This window comes from Phoca vitulina, unplaced genomic scaffold (genome assembly GCF_004348235.1).
Source record: "Phoca vitulina isolate PV1807 unplaced genomic scaffold, GSC_HSeal_1.0 scaffold1, whole genome shotgun sequence".
Taxonomy (NCBI): Eukaryota; Metazoa; Chordata; class Mammalia; order Carnivora; family Phocidae; genus Phoca; species Phoca vitulina.
This window is the reverse complement of record NW_022589704.1, coordinates 65,777,914-65,799,063: the sequence shown is the minus strand read 5'-3', so window position 1 is coordinate 65,799,063 and position 21,150 is coordinate 65,777,914. Positions and strand designations below refer to the sequence as shown.

The window sequence follows — 21,150 nt, the reverse complement described above, 5'->3', positions numbered from 1 at the left end:
TGTGATGCACATAGTTACATTGGGAAAAAAGGATGGTTTTTATGGAAAAATTTACCAATTCTATTATTTAAGATTTTTTCCTTAAAAATAATCAATACAAGCAACATGGTAAGAGTTTTAAATTTTGTCTTTTCACTTAAAATTTAAAACAAAACAAAACAACACTTACCTATTATACCAGATCCTATAATGGAGTTGACAACATTAAAAACTGCTGTGAACTGACGATAAGTTTTCCCTTTGTGCTTATGTTCAGAAACGAGGGTTTCTCTGTCATCTAGATTGCTCTGTTTTAATATAGAAAATGGCAATTAAGTATTCACTAGGTCAAAAAGTTAGAAAAGTGTTAGACAAATATGCAACGCAGGACACCAACACGACATTAGTAGTAATAATTACTAATGTCAGTAACTGTAAGAAAATAATGATTAGTATAATACAATAAAGAGTAACAATAACAGGTAATTCAACAGAGCATTGTAAACAAACTCCATTCTAAAATGTCCCAATTACAGCTGCGCCAAGTTCAAGGACTGCTGCATGGAATCCCAGAATACAGGATCTGTTAGGGAGCCAATGATGCGATTTTGTGAGATTAAAGGGGTTATATTGAAAAGTGCCTGCCAAGAAAAAAAAGAAAGTCAGATGGAGGCAAAACTTTTTCTCCTGGAGAACTTTCCGCGGTGCTAAACCAAGACCCCAGGTGAAGTTAGCTGCTCTCTATTGCAGGGTGAATGAAACTGGAAAGGACCTGGCTTGCAGAAGCTGCCCCACGTCCCAGCTTTACCTGCGGCGGGATGACGGGCCCCTGTGCCTGGTAGCCCATGGCTGCTACAGAGTCCTCAGTACGTGGAGGGCTCGAGCGCCTCGATAGCCCACTCAAGCCTGCCCAGCCTCCTCGGCGACCTCCTACAGCTGGAGTCTGCGCGCGGCGGGAGAGGGGAGCGAGCGGTCCCGCGGTTGCCCCTGGCCCCACCTCCTCAGCCCCCCCTCCCCCCCGCCCCGGGGCGCGGGTTGCAGCCCAGAGCTCACTTGGCTGCCGCAGCCCGGAGCTCTTTCCTACGGGAGCTTGCCCAGCCAATGCACCCTCCTTCTACCGCAGGATGCTACAGGATGTTTCTGATCTGGGCAGCCCTCTCTCCCTGTACCCTCCTTTTTCACCCCACCTCCAGTTGGAAAGCACAGTGTGTTCCGCCCTACACTGCCCTGCCCAGATTGTAAAAAGAGTTACGATGCCTTCATTTTAGTCCATTCCAAAGTTAGCTGCTCTTTGGCTGGAGTCTGATGCCCAAGTAAGAACGCCGTAGCACCGCTGCTCCCATGGAGCATGGTTTCTATTACCACCTCCTCCCATTCCCTACGCAACGTCTGTGTCAGAGATGCTAGATGAAAATATAGGACTTTTATTTTAAATGGAAAACAACCAACCAAACAAAAAACTTTTCTAGAGTTTTAGCAAAGTTGAATACTGAGCATGCTTTGGTTAAATGTTTCCTAATGACTTTTCAGAAAAGCAGACTTAAAGAGTGGAAAAGGAGATGGATTGATGATGGATTCAGGTAGTGAATCTTAAAAGCAGGGAGGAGGGAAGTGTAAGGGGGATGGGAAAGGGAAGGCACTTAGAATATCTGAGGTAGGAAGAATCTTCAATGATCACCTATACACCCTTCTTATATTACAGATGAAGAAACTGGCCCAGGGAATATTCAATCACAAAGAGAATACATAGAGAAACGTTTCAAGGACAGTAAGAGTGGTAATATAATACCGTACTTACCAAATACTTATTAAAGAAGTTCTTTTAAATTATGAAACATTTAAAAATATGAAAAAAGCTAAAGAGAAGTATAAAATAAGCTCTATATCAAATTAACAAATGTTAACATTTTTAAAAAAGATTTTATTTATTTCAGAGAGAGAGAGAACACGAGCGGGGTGGGGGAGGGGCGGAGGGAGAGGGAGAAGCAGACTTCCCGCTGAGCAGGGAGCCTCCTCCAGCCTCCATCGGAACCCTGGGATCATGACCTGAGCCCAAGGCAGATGCCTAACCGTCTGAGTCACCCAGGTGCCCCCACAGATGTTAACATGTGATTTTATTTATTTATTTATTTGAGAGAGAAAGTGAGAGAGCGAGAGAGAGCTTGAGCAAGGGGAGGGAGAGGGACAGAATCTCCAGCAGATCTGTTTTGAGCAGAGAACCCTTCCTGGGGTTGGATCCCAGGACCCCGAGATCATGACCTGATCCGAAATCAAGATCAGAGGCTCAACTGACTGAGCCACCCAGATGCCCCAACAAATGTTAACATTTTGTCACATTTTCTTCTACCGCAAAAATAAACATTTAATATTGCAATGGAAACCCCTTTGTCCATCCCCATTCCTTTCTCTTCACCCTGAAGTCATCTAATTCATGAAGTTGGTGTATATCTTTTCTATCCATGCTTTATATTTTAACTCATTCATTTGTAGCCGTAAATAATATATGACCTTGATTTGTATGTTTTCAAGATATACAAAAGATGGTTCCATATTGTACATGTTATTTTTCCCACTAGCATTAGTGTTTGTTTACCTAATATACAGTTTTCAAGATATATTATATAGATATAAGTAGGTAGAGTTTATTCATTTTATCTCTCACAGTTCAGTTAGCTATCCTCCTACTGAAGGTTGTTAAGGTTCTAATTTTACACCCTCCTGGAGCATATTAAATGACAGATTCTCTAGCAGTAAAATTGTTAGGAAATAAATCATGCATATTTAAACTTCACAAAATATTCCCAAATTGCTCTACAAAATGGTAGTATCAATAACACTCCCACCAGCAGAGATGGAATTCCTGGTTTTTTTGCATTGCCTACAACACCAGGACTTCCTTGGTTTTTTTTTTTTTTTTTTAAGTTTTGTTGTTCTGACGGGTTCTTAAATGGTATATACTTATTGTACAAATTTGTATTGTCCCAATCTATAGTGTGGTTGAGAATCTTTTTATAATATTTGATGAATGTAATTAAATATTTAGGTTGTCCTCTTTGTGAATTTCATTTTATATCCTTTGCCCTTTTGATTTTGGTTGTTAGTCTTTTTCTTATCGATGTGTGAGAGTTACTTATGTATTTGGGGTGCCAATTTATGTCAGTTACATATTTTGCACATATTTTCTCCCAGCTTCTTTCTTTTAAAACTATTTGTGGCATTTTTTTAATTATGCAAAATATATACTTTTGATATACTCAAAATTAGTAATCTTAATCCTAATACAAATGCAATAAGAGAGAAAATCCCAGCATTATTTTACTAAAAAATACAGATTCAAAAATTCCAAATGAAATACTAGCAAATTGACTCCAACAGTGTATGAAAGGTTAACAATATCATGACAAAGTTGGGTGTACCTCAAGTATGAAAGGGTGGCTTAACTTAAAAAATCTATAAACGTAATTTCCCACATTAACAGATTATAAGAGAAAACCAAAACCATGTAATTATTTTACTAGATACAGAAAAAAGTTTGATAATGTTGAATTCACAATTGAAAAATTCCTCTTTGTAAATTAGAAATAGAAGACAACTTCCTTAAACTAATAAATTATAGCAGATATTTTCATCAATGGGGAAATTTTGGAAGTATTTTCATTTAATTAAGAAATGAAACAAAAATACCCATGATCATGACTTTTTTAAAGATGATGTTGGAGTCTGTGGCCTTAAGCAATAAGAAAAGAAAAAGAAATTAGAGATATGAGGATTGGAAAGGTAGAAATAAAACCATCATTTTCAGATAATAAGATTGTTTATATAAAAAAAATCAAAATGAAATATTAGAAGGGAAAATATTAGAAGTAATAGAGACTTTAGGGAGTTGACTAGATAAAAGAGTTACCTGCAAATATATTAATTTTTCAAAAACAACAACAAACAAATAGATATTATAATAAAAAGAAACTAATTTTTAATAGTGTCAGAGAATAGCAAATACTCAGCAAGAAATTCAACCAAAGATGTGCACAGTCTCTTTAGAGAAAATTACAATAATCAAGAGAAATTAAATAAGTGGAAAAAATATCAAATTAATGGATAAGGAGGATAAATAAAGATATCAATTCTGTCCATGTTGACTTACTGATTAAGTATAATGTTTCACTATAATGACCACAAATATTTAGGACTGTAAATTTGTAAAACTTGTAAACTTTTCCTTTTTTAATTACAAAAAAAGTTTGTTTTTAAAAAGTAAAAAATAAAATAAAAAGGAGAATTTTAAATGATTGTATTTGTACCTTTAATTATCTTTAAGACTTTTTTCAATATATTATATGTGTTTTTGTATGTGTGTGCATTTTTTCTTTTTGTGAATGTGGGCTGTATGGTAGCTTAAAATATGTCTACAAATTCTCTGACGCTCCTTCCTTCAGGAAGTGGAGCTTCTTTCCCCTTCCCTTGAATGAGGGCTGGACTCAGTGACTTGCTTCTAATAGATTGCAATATGTATAACCTCTGATTCTAAGTCATAAAAGTCATTGTGGTTTCTGCCTTGTTCTCTCTCAGATCACTCACTCTAGTAGAAGCCAGTTGCAGTGTCATGAATGCATTCAAGGTCCTCATAGCAAGAAACTGAAGCCTCCTGCCAATGCCTTGTGAGTGATACATTGAAAGGGAATCCTTTAGCCCCAGGCAAGCCTTCAGATGACTGCAGCCCCAGCCACCATTCCAACTGCAACCTGAGCCAGGGCGACTCAACCAAGCTGCGCCTTCCTGACCCACAAAAATGTGAGATAATAAATGTTTATTTTTGTTTTAGACCATTAGTTTTGGGACTATTTGTTATACAGTGATAGATAACTAAGAAAGGATTTCCTATACTTTTTTTTTTTTGCTGTTTAGTCTTTATTTATATCTTAAAAATTGAATGTTTTATTTTTATTTTGAGCGTTTTAGGTTTAGAGCAAAATTGAGTGGAAGGTACAGAGATTTCCCTTATACTCCTTGACCCCACATACGCATAGCCTCTCCCATTATTAACATCCCCCACCAGAGAGGCACATTTTTTAGAATTGATGAACCTACATTGACACATCATTATCACCTGTACTCCACAGTTTACATTAGGGTTACTGTTGATGTTACACATTCTGTGGATTTGGACAAATATATAACGATGTGTCTATCATTACAGTATCATACAGGGTAGTTTCAACTGCTTTAAAAATTCTCAGTGCTCCGCTGTTTTATCCCTGTCCTCCTGCCCCCTAATCCCTGGAACAACTGATATTTTTACTGTCTTTATAGTTTTGTCTTTTCCAGAATATTATATATATGTGCCTTGGTGGTATAGTGGTGACCAGAGTTGCCTTCCAGAATGTCATATAGTTGGAATCAAACAATATGTAGCCTTTTCAGATCAGCTGCTTGCACTTAGTAATATGCATTTAAGTTTCCTCCATGACTTTTTATGGCTTGATGGCTCATTTCTGTTTAGTGTTAAATAATATTTCATTGTCTGTATGTACCACAGTTTATCCATTTGTCTGCTGAAGGACATCTTGGTTGCTTCCAAGTTCTGGAAGTTATGAATAATGCTGCTATAAACATCTGTGTGTAGACAAGTTTTTAGCTCCTTTGGGTAAATACCAAGGAGTGCGATTGCTGGGTCCTATGTAAGAGTATGTTTACTTTTGTAAGAAATCATCAAACTTTCTCCCAAAGTGGCCGTACCATTTGCATTGAATGGTAAAATGAATGAATGAGATTTCCTATTGTTTCATATCCCTTGCCTGAATTTGATGTTGTCAAAGTTCTATATTTTGCCCATTCTAATAGATGTGTACTGGTATTTCATTGCTTTAATTTGCATTTCCCTGATGACATATAATGTGGGGCATCTTTTCATGTACTTGTTGGTCACCTGTGTATCTTTGGTGAGGTGTCTGTTAATGTCTTTGGCCACTTTTTAATTGGGTTGATTTTCATTGTTGAGTTTTAAGAGTTTCTGTGTACTTTGGATAACAGTTCTTTATCAGGTATTATCTTTTGCAAATATATTCTCCCAGCCAGTGGGTTTTCTTTTCATTCTCTTGACAGTTTTTTTTTTTTTTTTTAGAGCAGATGTTTGTAATTTTAATGAAGTCCCATTTATCAAGTGCTTCTTTATGGATTGTGCCTTTGGTGTTGTATTTAAAAAGTCATTGTCAAACCCAAGATCATCTAGATTTTGGATGCTATCTTTTAAGATTTTTATGATTTTGCATTTTACATTTAGATCTGTGATCCATTTTAAATTAATTTTTTAAGGGTGCTAAGTTTGGTGTTTGGTTTCCTTTTTTTAAAATGTACATGTCCTGTTGTTCTAGCACCATTTGTTGAAAAAACTCCATTGTATTGTCTTTGCTCATTTGTCAAAGATAAGTTGACTATACTATGTAGGTTTATTTCTGGATTCTCTTATCTCTTCCACTGATCTGTTTATCTAGTCTTTCACCATTTCCCCACTGTCTTTATGACTGTAACTTCATAGTAAATCTTGAAGTCAGGTAGTGTCAGTCCTAAGTATTTACACCTAAGTATTTAATTTCCTGGGTGCTAATGTATTGTGCTTTTGAATTTCAGATTACACTTGTTCTTTGCTAGTTTATAGGAAAGTGATTGGCTTTGCTTACTAACCTTGTAACCTGAAATCTTGCTATAATCACTTATTAGTTCCAGGGATTTTTCATTCCCAATTCTTTCCAGTGTTCTGCATAGATGATCATATCACCTATGAACAAAGACAGTTTTATTTTTTCCTTCCCAATCTGTACACCTTTTGTTTCCTTTTCCTGTCTTGCTTGCATTATTTAGGACTTCCAGTATGATGCTAAAAAGCAATGATGAGAGGGGACATCCTTTGCCTTATTACCTAGCTTAGTGGGAAAGCTTTGAGTTTCTTACTATTAAGCATGATGTTTGCTGAAGGTTTGTTGTACATATTCTGTATCAAGTTAAGGAAGGTCCCCCTATTCCTGTGTTCTGAGAATTTTTATCATGAATAAGTGTTGGATTTTGTCAACTGTGTTTTCTGCATCTAGTGATATCATCGTGTGATTTTTTTTCTTCTTTACCCTGTTGACGTGATCGATTACATTAATGGATTTCTGAATTTTGAACTAGCCTAGCATACCTGGGATAAATTCCTCTTGGTTGTGGTGTATAATTCTTTTTGTACACTGTTGGACTCAATTTAATTGAATTTGAATAATACTTAATTGAACAATATTGAATTGATTCATTATTTTGTTGAGGATTTTTGAATCTATGTTCCTGAGAGATATTGGTCTGTAGTTTTCTTTTCTAGCAATGTCTTTCTCTAGTTTGGTATTAGGTCAATGCTGGCTTCATAGAATGAGTTAGGAAGTAGTTCATCTGATTCTATTTTCTGCAAGTGATTGTAGAGAACAAGTATAATTTCTACCTTAAATCTTTGGTAGAATTCACCAGTGAATCCATCTGGGCCTGGTGTTTTCTGTTTGAGAAGGTTATTAATTATTGATTTAATGTATGTAACAGATATAGGCCTATTCACATTATCTATTTCTTCTGTAAGTTTTGGCAGATTGTATTTTTCAAGGAATTGGTCCATCTCATTTAGATTATTAAACTTATGGGCATTGAGTTTTTCATAATATTCCTTAATTATCCTCTAATGTCCATGGGATTTATAGTGATGTCCCCACTTTCATATCTGAAATTACTAATTTGTGCCTTCTCTCTTTTCTTAGTTAGCCTACCTGTAGGCTTATTGATTTTTTCAGTCTTTCATGTTGTTTAATTTCCAAATATTTGGGATGTTCTAACTATTTTTCTGTCATTGATTTCTAGTTTAATTTTGTTGTGGTTTGTAAGCAGACCTTGTATGATTTCTATTCTTTTAAAGTTGTTAAGGTGTGTTTTATGGTCCAGAATGTCCTCTATCTTGATGAATGTTCCATGCATGCTTGAGAGGAATATGTATTCTGCTCTTGTTGGGTGAAGTAGTCTATAGATGTCAACTATATCCAGTAGATTGATTGTATTTTTTAATTCAACTATGTCCTTACTGGTTTTTTGCCTGATGGATATATCCATCTCTGATATAGCAAAAATTTCCAACTATAATAGTATATTTATCTGTTTTATTCTTGTAGTTCTATCTATTTTTGTCTCACGTGTTTTAATGTTCCATTATTAGGCACATACATGTTAAGGATTGTTATGACTTCTTGTAGAAGAGACCCCTTTATCATTATGCAATACTCTTCTATCCCTGATGACTTTCCTTGTTCTGAAGTCTGCTCTGTCTGAAATTAATATAGCTACTCCTGCTTTCTTTTGATTAATGTTAGCATAGCATATTTCCATTCATTTACTTTTGACCTATACATGTACTCATATTTAAAATGGGTTTCCTGTATATAAAATATAATTGAGTCTTGTTTTTTGATCCACTCTGGTAATCTCTGTCTTTTCACTGACTTTCAAAGTGATTAGCGATATAGCTGGATTAATATCTATCACATTTCTTTACCGTTTTCTGTTTGTTGTCCCTGTTCTTTGTTCCTATTTTTGTCTCCCACACTTTTTCTGTGTTTTAGGGTTTTATTTGAACATTTTGCATGATTCCATTTTCTCTCTTTTCTTAGCCTATCAGTTGTACTTATTTTTTTACTTTTTTAAGTGGTTGCCATAGAGTTTACAAAGTACATTTATACCTAATCCAAGTCCACTTTCAAAAACACTCTACTGCTTTACAGGTATTGCAAGTACCTTATAATAATTTAAAAATCCTAATTCCTCTCTCCCATCTCTTGTATCATTTCTGCCATTCATTTACTTACATATAAGCATACATATGTATAGTATGCATATAAGCATATTTGATCGAATACATTGTTGTTGCTCCTATTTGAACAAACTGTTATCTGTTAGATCAATTAAGAATAAGAAAAATAAGTTTTTATTTTACCTTCACTTACTTCTTCTCCAATGTTCTTCTCTTGTTTATATAGATCCAAATTTTTGACATATTTTCTTCCCTCTAAATAAGCCATTTTAATATTTCTTGCAAGGCAGGTCTACTGGTAACAGATTCCCTCAATTTTGTATTTCTCTTTCACTTTTGAAGGTTATCTTTGCAGGGTACAGAATTCTAGGTAGATGAGTTTTTTTCTCTCTATACTTTAAAGAGTTCACTCTACTTTCTTCTTGCTTATGTAGTTTCTGAGGAGAAGCTGGGTATGGTAAGTCTTATCGTTGTTCCTGTATAGGCCAGGTATTTTCCCCTTGGCTTTTTTTTTTTTAAGAACTTCTTCTCTATCTTTGATTTTCTATGGTTTGAAAATAATATTCCTAGGGTTTTTTGTTTTGTTTTGCTTTGTTTTGTTGTTTTTTGCATTTATCCTGCTTGGTGTTCTCTGAGCTTGCTGGATCTGTGGTTTGATGTCTGATACTATTTTGGGGGAAATTCTCAGTCATTCTTGTTTCAATATTTCCTCTGTTCCTCTTTTTCTTCTCCTCCTGGTATAGCTAATATGCATATGGTACACCTTTCATAGTTATCCCATAGTTCTTGGATACTCTGTTCTGGGTTTGTGTTTTTTGTTTTTGGTTTTTTGAGGGTTTTTTTTTTTTTCAGTCTTCTTTCTGTTAGCTTTTCAATTTTGGACTTTTCTATTTAGATATCCTCAAGCTCAGAGATTATGTCCTCAGCCAAATCTGGTCTACTAATAAGCCCATTAAAGATATTCTTCATTTCTGTCACAGTGTTTTTTATCTCTACCATTTCATTTTGGCTCTTTCTTAGGATTTCATTTTTCTGCTTACATTGTCCATTGGTTCTTTCATGCCTTCTACTTTGTTCACTAGAACTGTTAGCATCTTAATTATAGTTGTTTCAAATTCCTTGTCTGAGAATTCCAACATCCCTCCTGTGTCAGAGTCCGATTCTGATGCTAGCTTTGTCTCTTCAGACTGTGTTTTTTGTCTTTTGGTGTGTCTTATATTTTTTTCTTGATAGCTGGACATGATTTACTGGATAAAAAGAACTGCTATAAATAAGCCTTTAGTAATGTGATGGTGAAGAGGGTGGAGGGGAAGCATTCTATAATTCTATGAGTAAGTCTCTGTCTTTTAGTGAGTCTATACCTCTGGACTGTGAACTCCACATGTGCTTCTCAGTACTCCCTTCCCCCTTAGGTGGGATAGGATGGTTAGAGGAGGCTGGAGTTACTTGTTTTCTTTCCCCCAGGTCAGTTAGGCTCAGATAAAACCACAGCAGGCTAGGCTCTGGTTAAATAGCTTTTCCTGAGGGTGGACCTTGTTAAGGAAGAACAGAATGCTCTGGAGTATTTAAAGATTATTCCTTTCCCCTCCTCTTACAGTAAACAAGAGGAGACTTTTCTCTAGTATTTATTGTGAAAACCTGGTTGAGCTTCTGGAGGCAAAATTCACAAAAGCGTAGGGACCCCTGATGACTGGGTCCCCCTGGATTTACGTCTCAGGCATGTAATGCTAAGCCTCCAGGAATTCATCCATTACAGTTCAAGTTTCCTTCCTTTGGCACTGGTTCCCATGGGGGTTAGTGATTATCTGTATTTGTCTGTTGGTCTGTCTAATTCTGGGGGCAGTGGTTTGCCCTGTGACCTCACTTCTCTTAAGGATGTAAGAAGAGTTGTAGATTTTTCAGTCTTCTACATATTTTTAGGATGGAGTGGCATATTCCAGCTTTTTATATGCTGGACCAGAAACTGGAAGTTCTTTATGCATATTTTATGATCTTTATTAAAGATCTTTTTTTCTAATTTCAAAAGTATTATTTTTTAAAATATAATTTCAAAAGTACTATATTCTCAGTGAGAAAACATGAAGAAAGTGGAACATAGAATTACTGGAAATCTTCCCATGTAAAGGTAAACACAGTTAATGTTTTTAGAAACCTACAGTTTACTCAGATTATACAATGTTTGATGTGTGCATATTTACATGCACATAAACAGTTTTACTGAGTCCATCTTAGCTTCAGATAAAGGCCATGGGAGCCAGACTTTCAGGAATGTAGAGAGCCTTAATTTGAGCTTTTTATCAGATTGTATAATTATGTAATAGTATACTATGCTCATGTAGGATTATTACTTTATTATTCGGTTACAGTCCAGACTAGGTGACCTCCAAGAGCACCTAGCTCTCCTAGAAATAATCGGAGAAGGCTCTATCTTGGCAGAAGCCCAAATTTATAGAGTTAGCTCTGATGGCTAATCTGACTCTTTTCTCTCATTGTTAAGGCTCAAGTTTGGATAAGACTAGAAATAACGATTTTTCAATCCACATCTCTGGGAAAGTTCCTTTTTCCTTAACCTTGGAAAGGAGTCTGGAAGAGGGGCAATTTTGTTTTTATGTAAAACTGTATGATTGATATTCTCCACGATATTAGATTATTGGCTTAGTTACTATAACAATTAGAGCCTTAATATGCAGAGTCTCAAACAAGAGAGACCTTTCTTTCTCTCTTATCTTTCCAGGCGTAGAGGTGTTCAGTCTTTAGAAGTCTGGAAGGACAGCTCAGATACTTTTGGCTAAATAATCAAGATGTATTCTTTCTTTTTATGGATTAATCATCTTACGAAACCATTCTTATAACTATCTTTTATGATCTGTATATTGCTCATCATCAAGAAATATTTTCGTGGTGCCATGTTATTATTATTGCATAGTTAAAGTATTTTTGATGTTTCCTAACTGTAATTATTAGAATTAGGTAAAGTCACTATATTGTCATTTCTGGTTGGGAGTCAGGGGGAGGGGGCACTGAGGAATGAGTTAAAAATAGTATAAGATAAGCCCTGGTTTCCCCCAAGACAGTGCTGGTTTAGGCTTCTTTTTCCAGTGTAATTATGAATAGCATCCTTTTCATTCTCAATAGTGTCCCAGTTTGGAAAATAGTTTCCAACATCATGCTAAAATGTACCTGGGGAATAATAAAACCACCTAATATCTGCATAGCACTTCACAGTTTTCTCTAGTGATGTCCTAGCTAACATGGGATGGAAGATCCAAAACCACAATTTTTTGTTAGTTCTTTGGTTAGTATAGCAGATGAGGAGTTCAGGCTCTGGAATCAGAAGAACCTAAGTTTGAACCAAAGCTCAAGGGATCTTGGCAAGTTGCTTAACTTTTTGAGCCTTAATTTCTTTATTTATACAAAGGGAAGAAGGAAACAGTACCTCTTTCATAGCAGTAGTTGTGGGGATTAAGTGAGAACCTATTTGTATTGGTTTCCTACGGCTGCTGTAACAAAGTACGTAAACTGGGTGACTTAAAACAACATACATTTATTCTTGCAGTTCTGTAAGCTCGCAGTCTGAAATCAAGGTATCAACAGGCCATGATCCCTCTGAAAACTATGGGGAAGAATCCTTTCTTGCCTCTTCCTAATTCCAGGTAGTTTGCCAACAATCTTTAGTATTCCTCGGCTTGTAAATGCATCACTCCAATATTTCATCTTCACATGGCATTCTCTCTGTGTCCCTTCACATACTCTTCCGTCTGTGCATGTCTGTGTCTTTGTTCAAGTCCCCCCCCTTTTTTTTAAGATTGTCTTTATTTGTCAGAGAGAGAGAGAGAGAGGGAGAGAGCAAGCACACAAGCAGGGAGAGCGGCAGGCAGAGGAGCAAGGAGCCTGATGCGGGGTTCGATCCCAGGACCCTGGGATCATGACCTGAGCTGAAGGCAGATGCTTAACTGACTGAGTCACCCAGGCTTCCCAAGTTCCCCTTTTGGTAAGGACATCAGTTACATGGGATTAGGGCCACGCTAATGCCCTCATCTTAACTACACCTGCAGAGACCCTATTTTCAAATGAAGTCATATTCTGAGGTACTGAGTCCTGTCACATTTTGAGTCCATAGTGAAATTAAGATTCAACATATCTTATTATGGAGACACAATTCAATTCATAATGATATTTTAAAATGCTTTGTTAGGGGCTGGCTGAGTGGCGCAATCAACTAAACATCCCACTCTTGGTTTCAGCTCAGGTTGTGATCCCATGGTCTTGAGATTAAGCCCCGCCTGAGGTTCCATGCTGAGTGCACAGTCTGCTTGAGATTCTCTCTCCTTTTTCCTCTGCCCCTCCCACTTGTATTCTCTCTCTAAAAATAAATAAATAAATATTTTAAAAAAATAAAAAACTTTGTTAGGGCAAATTGTATAATATGGAGGGAGTTTTGGTTACTATAGTAGCAACTGCCATTTGGCTCTAAATAGCTGTTTTCCCTTCTTCTACCATGATAGAGCCTCTGATTTTTGTCTGGATTATGGCCACCTAGAAAGAGGAATAAAATTCACATCTTCATTTGCAGCTGGTTGTGGCTAAGTTCTGACCAGGAGGATATAGATAGAATGCATGTCCTTAAAGAGAAGGGTACTACTTTTACCTCTCTTGCACCTTCCTCTTAGATGGAGTGCAGACACACGATGGTTGAAGCTGGAACTTTATCCTAGAACAATCACCTGTTGGACATAGTGAAGATGGCTGAGTAACAAGACAAAGGGGTCTGGGTCCCTGGTGGGTATGTCAGATCTGGATTGTTCAGGTAGTATCAGGAGAAAATAAACTGTAGTCTTATTTAAACTTCTGTTATTTGGGGGTTTTCTGTCATTTATGGACAAATTTAATCCTTATTAATTAACACACCTCCTATGGGTACCAAAACTGTGACTCTAATGGTCAAATAGGATTCATCCAATTCAGATGTTTATGTATATTAGCACCTAAGGGGTTCTTCAATGGAGGCCCTTGTGGAAGTCAGAAGAGAGTTCATTGTGCTTAAACTCTGTACTTATAAATGTATACAGTTTCTTATTATATTTGTATATAAAAAACTAAAAGTCATTAGATTCTGCTATTTTTAGTTATGCCTCACTATGAACTGGTAAGAACCTTGACTGATATGATTAGGAGAATAGTCTCTCTGTCCATATGATGTGGGTTCCCTCTGTGTGTCCCATGTTGGTCTTATTTTTAGATATTTAGGTGTCTGGTCAACACTGGCTGCCCATGTCTTGCTTTGGGGTCTACATCACTTATCACAGACAGTCTTTGATTATTAACCTGAGGACTGACCCAGAAACCTGCAGCTCTGACTCAGACTTGAGGTGACTTTCAGGATCTTCTGTCCTCCCACCTGTGTTCTCTGCGTACGTGAGACAGAATGCACTTTTATGTCTCTAGGGAAAACATATTTTTACTGGGCATACAAATTCAAATTTGGTCCTTCATGTTTGCAGCTTATAATATTTACTTTGTAAGATCAGAACCACTTCCCAAGCTCCAGAAGCTGGAGGTTAGTGGCTACTACAACTTAGTCACCTCATGCCCACGATCATGTGAACATGATGCAAAACATTAGGTGAGCGAGCTATGATTTATTCTCAGATAGCCGGTTTCATAAATATTTCCAAGCACGCCTAAGGTGACAGGGTTGAAGAAATGAAATTGAGTGATGTGTACTCTTTAGTGCTTTTAGTCAAGGTAATCGATGGCGGTTACCCTAGAATAAGTAAGAACTCATTTACCTATTCTGATCTTTCTTTTTTTTTTTTTTTTTTTGGTTTTAATGAAGTTCCATTTGCCATGTTGAAGCCCTGGATCAGTTGAAATAAACTGGGAGAAATGATATTGTGTACCCCTCGGGTAGGCTGGCTAGGAAGAGTGGAGCCTCGGCAAGATAGTGCTCTTAACTATATCAGCTCAAGAACTTGCAAAACTGGAGCAGAGTGGGGTGGAACCTTGGCAGAGGAAGCGTTAGGGACAACTGTGACTGTGTATCCTCTGCTAGCTGGAACATTGCCTTCTCGTGTGTGATGTGTGCCAGGAATACTCTTTGTCACAAAGAATGGCAAGTGGGGCTGCAATCAGGAAACGGGACTATAGGGACCAAAAAGAACTTTGTGACTAGAGCCAGGATTGCCCACAGTGTAGAAATGAAGGGCTGGCAAACTTTTTCCACATCTCTTAACCCGACTATATCCTTTTTCTTTCTGGTCTTCGATAATTTTGTTTATTCTTAAAATGTGATTCCTATTCCTTTACTTTGTGCTATATGTAACTGTGGACTGTCTATAGGAATGGGAAGCTACTTGAGGGGAAGGATCACATTTATAGTCTTCTACTGATGATGTTATTTTTTTCTTCACTGAACTTAGCACAGTGATTCATACAATTACTGCTGCTCATTAAACATGTCCCAAATAAAAGAAACAACCTCAAGAGGAATCAGCTGGTAAAAATCCTGGTTAAGTGAGAGTAAGTTTAATGTGGCCGGAAATAAGGGCCATCAGAACATTTCAGTAATGAGATTATGATGCTCATTTGCTGATAGGGCTTCTAAGAAACTGAGAAAGGCCTGATTCATCTCCACTTATTATGGCAATCAGGATATTTAAAAATAATATTGATATTGATATTCAATGTGAATATCGAATCAATATTGAAATTATAAAAAATAGTGACACACAGTTTTAAATGTTTTCGTTTAACAAATTAATGCTTTGATTTTAATCCCCCATTACAGTATAATACATTCTGCTGTTCATATGGTAATTATAGGATATATTAAAATATATTTATCCATAACATGTAACAATGGAGTGGTGTTTTAATGGGACATGAGTTTAAAATTGTTTTAGTGACATGATTTAATCTCTTTAGTGTATGTCTGTAACTGTGTGCATAACTTCATTTAGAGTTAAGGTCTAAATCTGAGACTCTTCAAGCATTGAAGACTCAAGCCAAACGACCTTGTCAACTTGCGACAGGCACTCTCTGTCTTACAAATGTTTATTAAAGGGGCGCCTGCATGGCTCAGCCAGTTGAGCGTCTGACTCTTGATTTCTGCTCAGGTCATGATCTCAGGGTCATGGGATCGAGCCCTTTATTGGGCTCCATGCTCAGTGCGGAGTCTTATTGTCCCTCTCCCTCTGCCCCTCCCCCTGCTTGTGCTCTCTCTCTCTCTCTCTCTCTCTCAGATAAATACAGTCTTAAAAAAAAACAAATGTTTATTAGAAATATTTTTAAAAGATTCCAAGAATATCCCAAATACTAAAAGTTGAAGGTACATATTATCCACTCATGTTTCAAGAGGCTTGTCCACTCATCCTATATAAGGACAGGAAAGAATGTACCAGACTGCACTGCACAGCCCCACTTTGGTCACATATCAGGAGCTCACAAGTACTGACTAGAAAAAGAGTGTATGAGCCACTGGATATACTCTTTTTTTCTCATTGCTTGATTATTATTACTTACAAGTAAATTTTTTGTGTATCACACACTATAGATTATGAGAACAAGGTGTATCAACTCTGTTCTTTGGAGCCAACCTTCATTAAAAGATGAATAACTTGATTAGGTAATATAAGTGATATAACGAATGAGTGAAACGGATACATTTGCTAAAGAAATTCAGAAGACTGAGTGATCAAAAAGGGGTTGGTGGTGAGGGACATTTGATGGAAGACCAGAAACTGAAAAAGTTTTAGCCTCGCAAAGATTTAAATTTAAAATGTCAACCTAAATCCTAACCTTAGATCTAAAAAATGAACTGCATACGTATAAGGTGGGAACATGTGGGTTGTCTGAAACTCATTTCAAAACAAGTTAGCTTGTAATTAACAATAAGTTGAAAATGATTCTGCAATGTCATTGAAAAAAGTCTACTGCAGTCGTGGGAAACAGTACTTGAAATATTTACACAGAACAAGAAAAGTAGTAGTTCAAGACCATCTATGTTGGTTACATCACCATGGACTATTATTTTCAGCTACAGAAGCCACAATTTGGAAAATTTACAGATAAACTATAACACTTTCAGAAGGGAGGAATCAAAATGATGAAAGGTTTCATGAAGCTTAAATAGTTGGAGAATCTAAGAGTCAGGGGATTAAGGGTTTACTCAATATAAGAAATAGCTTTAGAATCTCATTACCTAGAAATATATTGGGATAACTTGTGTGGTAATTTAATGTAGGCATGACCAAGGGGCAGGAATGTACTATGAATATTGTAGATGATGAGGGATAGGAAAGGTACTGGGTGTGTGATTTGCTTATAAGTAACAGAATCTTAACTTGTGCTTCCTTAGGAATGGGGACGGGTAGTTGTTAGAAAAATTTATATACTGGATCCAGGACCAGAAAACTTGGCAGGGTTCCAGATAACCCTGGACATTTGCTTTCTCTATCGTGGCCAGCTTAATCTTTATCTCACAGAATTTTGGCTTCTCTCTGTGGATTTATCCATTCTTCTCTGGCAACTGACCAGCAAGTCACTCAATTCTCCAAGGCAAATTCTAGAGGAAGTGAATCTGACATGCTCAGCTAAATGCTTTCAGCTCTTGAGCACAGCCCTTTGATCCACACCTCTTCCTGGGATGCTGCCAGCAGAGGGATGCGATCTCCTTGGGTTAGGTTCCAATCTCTCATCCAGTCAATAGCCTGACCAGTGGACCAGCTACTATGGCTTCCCTCTCAAGCTTTGGGGAATAAGGCTGAGGAAAGCGGTTTGACCTAAAGGTGGGCCTGGGGCAGTGGCCTGAACCATGACTAGCATATATAGAAACACTAAGTAATTTTAAGTTTCTTTTGGAATTTGTAACTCTCTAATTCCATCACCCTATGTAGGACTTGAGTTGGACCTTGATCATTGAAAGTAAGATGAGGGGAGGTTATGGCAATTTTTAATATGGGCAATAAAGCAGAATCATGTATTTTTCCCTTTTTTAAATTTTATTATGTTATGTTAGTTGCCATACAATACATCATTAGTTTTTGATGTAGTGATCCACGATTCATTGTTTTCGTATAACACCCAGTGCTCCATTCAGTACGTGCCCTCCTTAATACTGAGGGTTTTAGAGGGGAGGGGGTAGGGGGATGGGTTAGCCTGGTGATGGGTATTAAGAAACATGTATTACTGAGCTAAATAAAATAAGAAAGAGAAAAGGTTGTTTAGAAATAGTAAGGTAGATTCCAGTTAGTTTTATTATTATTTCTCTTTACTTTTTGGTTTGTAATATTGCCTTTTACTACATACTTTCTTCCTGTTAACTGTGCAGGTACGGTGATGTATTACTAGACAGAAAGTAGAAGACGTGCTCAATTTACAAAGATGTAAAGTATTTTTTTTTAATATTATAAATATATAAGAGTGTTTCATGAAATTAAAATAATATGTTGTAATAAGCGGTTTCATTCTTGTTGGCGGCTGATTTCTCTATATAGAAAGCCATGTGGGAAAATGAAGTGAAAGCAAGAATGAAGCAAGCATTGTTTTTTACTTGATTCTTTCCCCCCCTTTTTAAAAAAGACATTTGTTTTTAATTTCAGTTCATTTCACTTTCATTTTCCTTTCCCCAGCTGTGTTCGCTTCTCACAGCTCTTTGAACCTATCTTGTTCTCACCACAACACTCTGTATGTAAGTTGTTTTCTAGAAAAATGTCAGTGTGAACAAAGTGGCCTCTTGCCAGTGAAGAACTCAGCCTTATTATAAAAAGTAGTTTTAAAATAGTATGGACAAAGGGGCGCCTGGGTGGCTCAGTTGGTTAGGCGACTGCCTTCGGCTCAGGTCATAATCCTGGGGTCCCGGGATCGAGTCCCGCATCGGGCTCCCTGTTGTCAGCGGGGAGTCTGCTTCTCCCTCTGACCCTCCCCCCTCATGCTCTCTCTATCTCATTCTCTCTCTCAAATAAATAAATAAAAAATCTTTAAAAAAAAAAAAAAAAATAGTATGGACAAGAATGATAAGAATCCATGTGTATTTGTTCTGAATTACTACTACCTTCTTCAACCTCATGTCCAAAATGACCTGCATTTCCCTAAGGACTAGGGAAGGAGCAAAGCAGACTGCAGCCACATTCTCACGCCCTTGCTTTGCTGGGACCTGACCTAGATGTGGCAGGAAGTACAGGGCAGTGAAGCCCTTATTGAGTCTTTGCCTGCATGACGTTGGCCTGACCTTAAATGTCCCCACTACAAAAGGCAGAAAAAATGTCAATTAAATAATATAAAACATACTGCATTTAAAAATGTAAATTATCTAAAAGGAGGAAACCATGGACTTAAAGAATAGTAGCAACAACTAGAGTAAATAAGCCATAGGAAGACATACTGTGTGTGTTTGTATGTGTGTGTATGTGTTTTAAAATGTAATCATAAAAATCTGAGAACTTTCTGGGGTGAAGTATATCCTATGTAAAAGCCTGTAGAATGTCCCCTCAGGTCACTTTGGGAAAAAAATAAGGGCACTAATAAGCTTAATATACCCCCCAACAGCCCCCCCCCCCCCCCCGGCCCACACACACTCCAAACTCAATGTTGCATGTTGGAGGAAGTGAAACTAGCTCACGTACACTTTTCTCTTTTAACTTAAATAGCCGGTGGATAGCAGGGCACCATACTCCATTGATTCAGCTAAAGGGAAAAAAAAACTATATATTTTTAATTTGTATGTTTTTGGAAAAATTTTCTGTTTTAAGTATCATGTGACTATACATACTTGTTTTTATATGTCTCTTTTGTTATTTACTCCCCAAATACTAATGGGGAAAGGTAAATTATAAAATAGTGTAAAAAGTGAAATGGAAAACCTAACGGACTCTGAAATCATTATTATTCCACAATCCTGATAGATTCTGTGTTGGTTCAGGTTATCTTTGGTCACTTTTCTGGTATGCTACTGAAATCCTTTTGTGTGTGATGTGTCAGCTGATAAAGATTCGAAGGCTGCAACTTAACTCCTTCAGTAGTTTCAGTGATTATAAAAATATTCACGGACAGAGAAACATAGTCCTTAGTAGTTAAATGATTCACTGTTCATTTTGCAAGATCCAGTGATCTGGTCTTTAAAGAAGTAGGAAGCTCATGTCCTGGGATCAATATTGTGGGGAGCTCAGACCTTCTAGGTGGTTACTTTGGCTACACCAGAGGGTGGTGCAAACATTTAAAAACTTTTCTCATCGGGGCGCCTGGGTGGCTCAGATGGTTGGGCGTCTGCCTTCGGCTCAGGTCATGATTCCAGGGTCCTGGGATCGAGCCCCGCATCGGGCTTTCTGCTCAGCAGGGAGCCTGCTTCTCCCTCTCCCTCTGTCTCCCCCCTGCTCATGCTCTCTCTCTCTCCGTATCTCTGTGTCTCAAATGAATAAATAAAATCTTTAAAAAAAATAAAAAAATAAAAAAATAAAAAAAATAAAAAATAAAAACTTTTCTCATCATGTCACCAGCCAGCCCAAATAAAGTCTACCTCAGATAGAAATCTGTTAATTCCCTTTTTTCCTTGCTTTCCTCCTTTTTTTCTTTTCTTTCTTTTTTTTTTTTTTTTAACATCTTCTCTCAACCAATTTCCTCCATCTTTTCTTCCTCTTCTTTTCCCAGAGACTAGATTCCATTCTGGAGGGACTTGTGTTGAGTCTACTATTTGTCAGTAGGAGAACGTAGGTCCCTCTTATTGAACACAATGAAACAAGAAAAAGACTAACTCGTTTTAAGATTATTTGTTTCTACCTACAGCCTAACTCATGTGCATAGTTTCTATTTGCTCATTTTAAGATTCCCTCTTCATCATTTTAACTTTTAGTATCTACCCATCTCTCCATACACACTTCAAAGAAAAGAGCATCAGCACCTGCATTTTTACAAAATGACTCTGTTGCCAGTCATAACTGATGGATTTAGGTGGTGGAAGCTTTAAGATTTTCTAGGCAATCTGATTGGGACCAGCAATAAAGAGGTTGAGTTGCTGGGGGTGGTTGGTTCTGGTACCTTGTTTGTCTTGAAGTTGCATTGGCATAGCAAGGACACTATAATTAAAACACAATTTTATTTTTCTTATATCTACCATTAGCATTTATTCAGTGGAAAATATTCCCCTTTTGCCAAATGACATTTCCAATAGCTCTCATAACAATTAGATTATAGACCTTTAGGAGTCTTGGTTCAGTAATTAAAGCTTGCCGTGGAAGTGGCGGGCACCCTTGGTCTGGGAGGTCGCGGGAGCACTGGTGGGCTTTTTCTCTCTTCCTTGACCTCTCTGCCCTCTTTATTTTGCTACACCCAGAATTTGGCAACTCTGGCACTTAAGAGTCTGG

At 37.1% G+C, this 21,150-nt stretch overlaps 1 protein-coding gene across 1 annotated transcript in view; it reads right to left on the bottom strand.

The window, feature by feature from the left end:
- SLC38A11 (solute carrier family 38 member 11) overlaps positions 1-826 on the bottom strand; it is a 51,990-nt gene extending 51,164 nt beyond the window's left edge. Inside the window, exons 1-2 of the mRNA XM_032422745.1 lie at positions 788-826; positions 170-287 (exon numbers count right to left, since the gene is read on the bottom strand). Of these exons, the coding sequence (XP_032278636.1) occupies positions 170-287; positions 788-826 (157 nt within the window). The remainder of the gene's footprint in view (positions 1-169; positions 288-787) is intronic.
- Between the last annotated feature and the right edge of the window lie 20,324 nt (positions 827-21,150).